Below are 7,049 nucleotides of genomic sequence, written 5' to 3' on the forward strand. Positions count from 1 at the left end.
CACTCAGCATTTTCCCTTTTTTAACTGTTATCTTTAGTTTTTTAAAAGCTTGATCTCTATACATGCTAAGAGAATACAATCATCTTTAAAGTGTCTAAGTCCCAATAAGACACTGTCAAATTATCTCATCGTACTCATGATCTTTTTATCCCACCAATTTCCCCTGGTTTCTGATTTCACCAAGTTGGGATTAAATCAGTGCATTCCTCTGTATAATTAGGGCTGCTTTAAAACTATGTAATTACAAACCTCCACTGTTGACTGTGAATGGCATTCACTGTCACAACTGCCATTAGCAGTTTTAAATTCTTTGAAAACCATGGGGCCAAGACTCAATGTTAATAAATGCCATTGCTATATGTCTGCTATTGATTAGCTACAGCAATTATAGAGTTGGGAGAGCTTCAAAACTAAGCAGAGAGCCTGGGGAAATGCCAAATGTGTAAAGCTACACATTTTTAAAAAGAAAAAGTTCATTGAAACCTTGAAATTGGACAAAAGAATCAGGATAAGATTTTGTAATTATGTCACTGCAGGTTTCATTTTTATAAATGGGTATGGTTCTAATCTGTTTCCTAGGAGAAAAACATTTTGCATAGCCATTTCATGCTAATTTTGCTTACTTTCTACAGAGTGGAACAGCAATTCGTCCTGACGCTTATTTGACACGTGCAGAGTTTTCTTTGCCAGCCCATGAATGAAGGCTCACTTAAAACTGATGAAAAGACTCCCTCTTTCAGAAATGAATTCTGATGAAACTTTGCTCATGTTTTCCCCAGTTCTAAACACACAACAAAAGTCTTTTTGTGATAAAATACAGCACTTCACATACCTTCTCTGTTAACATTAATATGTTCATAATCACCATGTAAACACTTTTCTTTGCAGAAGTTCTTTGGTGTGGAAACTCATGTATCAAAAAGGCAAACTATGATTGTGCTGCTACCCAAGCTTAACTCATGCATTTAAATCCATCTTAGTCATCTCATCCAGTTTCTTAAGTGCCTTTAAAATACTGACACTTTGCTCTTGTATAAATTACTAATTCAAGAAACTGCCTCTTTCTAACATACATCCAATCAAGATCAAATCAAGTTGTTTTAATTATCGAACAATATATATACCTTGATCACCACAATTTCCTTCTCTGCATTTCTGATGTTTATAAATAAATGGAATTGCCATGAGGAAAAATCCCATGGGCTCTTACAACCACAATAACTCACTTTTAACTCGCTGAAAGCAGGTGGTATTCATTTACTCTTTTACTTGAAATTCATAACAAAAGCAAACAGGTAGATTTTTTGTTGATAATCTTCAGGCTGGTAGAGAAAGGTTTTTTGTTACTTAGGTAAATGCAGACTTCAGTCTTTAAAAAACAAGGCTGGAAGCAAGCAAGGAGTGGGGGAAAATCCGATTTTGCACAAATGAAAGATCTCAGTGTGGGTTAGTATTTCCAGACAATGGCTTGTTAGGTTAACAATAGATACGGAAATGAATGGTTATTAGCATTATGTCAGACACTGTAAAGATGCACTAAAGTGTAAAGAATTTAGGAGTAAGGTATTAGTTCCTCTCTCTCTTTGAATTTGGTTAGCAGATAGGGGTATCAGTTAGCTGGCTTCTGTCTGGCGTCTGGGTATTGCTGGTTTCTAGAAATGGTCTCCCTACAACTATCTAAGGCTTTAGCTGTTATGTGGCAAATGATTAGCATTTCACCTTAGATTTTTGCATGTGTGCTTTTCAGTATGATGATGGGCAATGGAAAAAGTGCAAAAGTCATCTGAAGTTTAACAGTGCAACAATTTTAATAGTCCACACTAAAACGGGCTGAACAGTTTTGTAGTTCAATATTAATAGCAATCTTGCCTTAGCTTAATTGCGCTTAAGAACGCTTCTGCCATCTCCCAGCCCTTGCCTTAAGGTATCAGCCTACCCAAATATTTCTAAAGTGCATTTCTCAGGCTTTACAAACAGTCCTAATTGCTCTCCAATGGCAGATCCAGAATCCGAGCCCTCCCTCCTTCCATGAGGTTCCAGCTGAGCTCCCATCTTCGCAAAGTACTTTCCCGGTGGCCCCAGGTGACACAGCCCTTGAAAGCCACAAAACAACTCTTGAAAAACAACGCCTCCAGCTTCCTCTGGGGCCAGTCATCAAGCTCTTACTCAACACAAATAGTCCGTGCTTGGGCCATGAAATATTGGAAACTCATCTGACACTTCGATTTCCAGGGAAATAAAACCGTGGAGAGAGCCTCCCGCGCGAATATTCTGAATTTGGTGGGGTGAGACGCCCCGTCCCTGGGGTGGGGTGGGGTGTAGGGTTTAGAACAAGGGAGGGGGTTGGGGAGAAGGGTCGGGGAGAGACGATCCTGCAACGCTGAGGCTACTGCTTGTCTTCGTGGGGGTCCCCGGGGCAGCCCGCCTCCTCGGGGGACTGGACTCCCTCGGGGAGCAGCGTGGCGCGCACTTTCCGCTTCTCCTTAAAGCGGCCGGAGCGCGAAATCTTTAAATTGCGGCGGCTGTTGCCGCCTTTCTCCCCGCCCCACTTGTCTGACTTTTGGGCATCGCCGGCGCCGCCGGGGAGATTGGGGTGCTGGTTCTCCCTCGAGCCGCTAGTCCAGTCGGGGCTGGGCGGCGCGGGCGGCGGGGTCTCCGCGGGGGCCGGCGGGGCAGGCGGCTGCGCCCCTGCGGGGACTTCTTTGGTTTTCTTCCTGCTGTTCGTTAGCGATTTCCACCAGGGCCCCGACCCGCCGCTGTCTGCCATGGTCGGCGCCGTGGGCGCAGGGCCGCCCGGTCTACGCCCCTTCGCCGGCTCCGCGGCTGCCGGCTGCTGCGCTGGAGCCCCGGCTGCGCGCTGTGCTGGGAAGAAAGAAACAAAGCCCCAAACCTCATTACTGGGTGCATTGAAGTCAAGTTCCCCTCCTTACCCCACCCGCCAAACCACCCCGAAGCTGAAGCCTCGTGCCACCCAGCCCCCAGGTGGCACTGCCGCGCTCCCGCGGGCACGAACGGACGAGGGGTCTCCCCGGCGCCACCCGCTGGCCTCTCCTGCCTCTCAACGAACTTGGTCTTGCCCCTAGGGCGCAGCGCCACTGGCATCCCGAGGGAAGTTCCCGGACATCTGGGCTTCCCGCACGCGAGGGGGAAATTGCCTGTGCTGTCAATCTGTCTGACTTTGGACCCACGGCCAAAGTGTGACCCGTCAAATGGATGCGCACCCGCCAGCGGGGCGCCTGTTCCATGTGAACGGCGCACAGTACACAGGACACCTTCATCAAGGCTTTAGAAATGTGGGTTGGCGCGATAGCACAGCGGGCAGGGCGTTTGCTTTGCATACAGGCGACCTGAGTTCGATTCCCTGCATCCCATATGGTTCCCCCCACACCACCACCCCTGCCAAGCCTTGTGCAACGCCGGGTGCGTCCCGAAAAAAAACAAAAATACCCGAAGGCCTTTCTAAAGTTTTATCCCCATACACTGCAGTTTCAGGATTCTTTTCCGTGGAACCCCTTTCCCCGGGCTGGGGGTGGGGTGGGGACTTGCATAGCACGAAGAGCGTGAGACAAGCTCATGGCATTTTGCTTTGTTTCCTTTAGATCCTGCTCCCCACCCTCTCCCCCCTTCATCTGCGCTTCCCCCCCCAGCTTCTGCTAACTTTCAGAGAAGCACGTCCAGACTTAGCGTTCCTTGAAGGCCTCCACCTTACGCTTTAGTCCCCACAGATCAATCCATGCATCTCTCTGAAGCCCGCGCGGACCTACGGGTTGGGATGACGCCGAGCGGTAAACGCCCTCAGTGCCCTCTTCCCTTACTTTGGTCTGAAAAGGCACCGTCTTCTTTGCACTAGGGAACTCGTGAGTTTTAGCTGCAAATTCAGCGCTGCACTTTCCCTGCGCAATACGCTCCTCCAAACGAAAGAGAGCGCAACCTGAGTTTCTAAGCTCATTTGCGTCCTCTGGGCTTTTAAAAACAGGCTTTGGCGGAGCGCAAAGGCGGTTCGTTACTACTAAGGATGCTAACATCAGAGGCGGGACTCCTTGGTCTAGCTGTGGGTGCGGGCCTAGACCGCCACCCACAACGCCAGGGCGCTAGATTTGCCTCCGCAGCTGCTCACTTCCACGTTTCCGCTCGACTCCAGCTCATCCCACGCGCTCGGCGCGCTGGGAATTCGCCTGCGCGCGCCAGCGAAATTTCGGCGATGTTTATTGTTGGGACTCCCTTCCTGGAACCTCAAGGACCTAAAATCGGAACGCGCGGCAGCCTTGGCAGAGCCTGGAAACCGTTGCACCAGCTCCTCTCCAGGACGCTCGGAGGGCACGCTCGGGCTTCCACTCGAAAACAATAGGGGGAGGGGAGACCCAAACCCAAAGTTCTTACAAAACGCACCCTCACTCTCCTCCAGCCTGCGGTGGGGCTTGCCAACATCCTGCGTCTCCTCCCGCCTACTCCCCACTTTCTCATGGGAAGCACTATCAAGACACTGATGGGGAGTGGGGAGCTTGACCCTACACCTTCTTCTCCACAGTCAGCAACTTTATGTGCAGGGAAGGGCTTCGCAGGAATCGCGGAGGAAAATAGGCAAATTATGCAAATACACACTGCTCGCTTTAGACTCGCAAATTTTAGGGCCCCTGGGTGGGAGCGGGGGCCTATGGGGGGCGCCGCAGAGTGATGCCCGGTCGGAAGGCGCAAAATTACCCCGACAAGCTCACCTGCTCCGGCTTCTCAGAACCTCTAGGCGCCGCGCACTGCCGGCTGCAGGAAGCTCGGAGGGGGTTCCCTCTCGGCGAATCGGTAGCGTCCTTCCACGCAGTCCTGGGGTGGGGGTGGGCGTTCTTTCTGAAAGGCTCGCTAGCCGGAATCCCCGAGGTCCAGCAAAGCTGAGCTGCAGCTGGTGTCCGCGGTCACCTCCAACTTGTGTGCGTCGCGGCGGTGGCGTCAGCGTGCAGTGCTGTTGGCTCGGCGGCAGGACGCAGCGGTGAGTGGGTACCAAGCTCACTGCCCCAGGTGAATGCCAGGCGGTTCCTAAGGCTCAGCAGTAGCCTTTCCTTTGCAGGCGCGTCCCGCGTCCCAACGACTATCTCACGGGAGTCGCTGGGGGAAGGGACCTGGGCTGCCCACTCCGGTGCATTGAACCTTCCTAACAGTCCGTCCTCCGAGCGGCCAAAGGCATCTTCCCACCTGCTGGTAACTCGCCAATTGATTCTAAATCCGGAGGCACCAGAGGGGGCGGGGGATGGGGTGGGGACACCCAGGAGGTGGCACCAGAGGCTACAGGTGCAGGTAGGCAACTCCAGGTTCCCGCCCACCAGAACACGAGATTGGACCAGGTCGACGACACGGCACCAGCATTGGCGTGTCTGATTGGAGAAGGATTGAGTGCGCCGCTCGCCGGCCAGACGCCTCCAAGTAGCTTGAAAGGGACCTGGCAACCGACGCCGTAGGTGCGCTCAGGGGTCAAATGTTGCAGGCGGATACTGTAAGTGGACTCCGATGGGTGCATACGGTCGCAGCTCTCCCTCTGACCACTCTCCCATTTCCCTTTTACTCCCTTTCCACGCCCTGTCCCTAACCGTAACCACTGAACTTCGGGATCATAAGTTTCGTAGCTCATCTGTTTCTTAGCAAGGCAAAATCCTGCAGCGGTTCGGGCGCCTCTAGTTAAGTGGCTGTGATAGTCACGAACTCGCCGTGCCAAGCGAGTTACTGGCACGGCGCTATTATTCCAAAAGCTTTCTGAATTAGCTCACGCTCTCTTTACAGCAACCCTAGGAGGCGCAATTCCAAGAGTTTTCTGGATATTGGCCACTTGGAGGTAAGTTCTATTATTACCTCCACTTGACTGGAAAGGGAAATCCTGCCTACGCAGGGTTAAATGGTTGCCCTTGGCTGCTGCGTGGGGAGTGGAGAAGCTGAATTTGCGGGAGTCTGGGGAGGGGACGCACCAAACCTAAAGGGGCTCTGGACTATCCTGGCTCTGTGCTCATGAGTGACCCCTGGCGGTGCTTGAGGGACCATATGCGATGCCCGGATAGGTCGTGTGGGCCAGGTGCCTTAACTCTGTGCTGTCTCCCCAGTCCCGGAACCGGATTTGGTGTGGATGAATTCAGGTCCCAAAGTGTTAACACCCCCTCCCCCAGTTTAGACTGTAGCTGCCTGCCAGTCCTGAGCCCTGGACAAGCCTCAGGTGGTGAGTCGTGGCCAGCCCTGAGCAGAAAGTGGGCCACTAGCGTGTCTCAGGGTTCGGGAGTATTTTGCTTCTTGTCACATGTGGGGCGGGGGTTTGTGATTAATGGACACAGGACGTTTTCACCAGTGAAGACAGAGATATAGTCGGCTTCCATTTCTCAGGATTACTTTTCTTTTCCCAAGAAGTATTCTGCTCTTCCTTAAGCTCCATGAATAAGCGTAATGTTTCTGAATGCATAGGTGTGGATAAGCTGATGTCTGAACATCTTTTTTTTTTTTTTTTGCTTTTTGGGTCACACCCAGCAATGCACAGGGGTCACTCCTGGCTCATGCACTCAGGAGTCACCCCTGGCGGTGCTCAGGGGACCATATGGGATGCTGGGATTTGAACCCGGGTCGGCCGTGTGCAAGGCAAACGCCCTACCCGCTATGCTATCACTCCAGCCCCTGAACATCTTTGTTTAGGTTTTGAGGTCACACCTGAAGGTTCTCAGGATTTACTTAGTTCTGTGCTGAATGATTGCCCCGGCAGGCTTGGGTGGATTCTAAGTGTGCCGGGGATTGAACCTGAGTCGACCGTAAAGGCAAGTGCTCTGCCTTCTGTGCTACCTGTCCTGCCCCAGAAAAATCTTTATTTTGAGAACTCTGAAATATATAGTGAAAAACATAGTACCCATCTCAAATATTTTACAATATTGAATTAAATATAGAAAAATGATAGAGTATTACAGTGCATGCAATATTACATATATGTATGAATTTCTAAATATATACAGAAGTGTGATTTTGAAAGTGGGGGCTGGAGTGATAGTACAGCCGGTAGGGTGTTCACTGACCCAAGCTGGTCCAGGTTCCCA

General features: G+C 51.2%; 1 protein-coding gene across 2 annotated transcripts; it reads right to left on the bottom strand.

The window, feature by feature from the left end:
* Window positions 1-1,750: 1,750 nt before the first annotated feature.
* Window positions 1,751-5,177, bottom strand: PRR15 (proline rich 15). Of its 2 annotated transcripts, none has more exons than XM_055119479.1 (2): window positions 4,716-5,177; window positions 1,751-2,857 (listed from the first exon to the last, which is right to left on the bottom strand). In XM_055119479.1, exon 2 carries the CDS (start codon window positions 2,765-2,767, stop codon window positions 2,387-2,389), a length of 381 nt encoding a protein of 126 aa, XP_054975454.1. In that variant the 5' UTR covers window positions 2,768-2,857; window positions 4,716-5,177; the 3' UTR covers window positions 1,751-2,386. The 2 variants fall into 2 exon arrangements, with proteins under 2 accessions (XP_054975454.1, XP_054975448.1); XM_055119473.1 differs by having other exon boundaries at window positions 1,751-2,862.
* Between the last annotated feature and the right edge of the window lie 1,872 nt (window positions 5,178-7,049).

Source organism: Sorex araneus, chromosome 1 (genome assembly GCF_027595985.1).
Source record: "Sorex araneus isolate mSorAra2 chromosome 1, mSorAra2.pri, whole genome shotgun sequence".
NCBI lineage: Eukaryota > Metazoa > Chordata > Mammalia > Eulipotyphla > Soricidae > Sorex > Sorex araneus.

Bases quoted from the DNA above. Each gene is read 5' to 3' on its own strand.
- PRR15 (XM_055119479.1), bottom strand. From the start codon at position 2,767: ATGGCAGACAGCGGCGGGTCGGGGCCCTGGTGGAAATCGCTAACGAAC.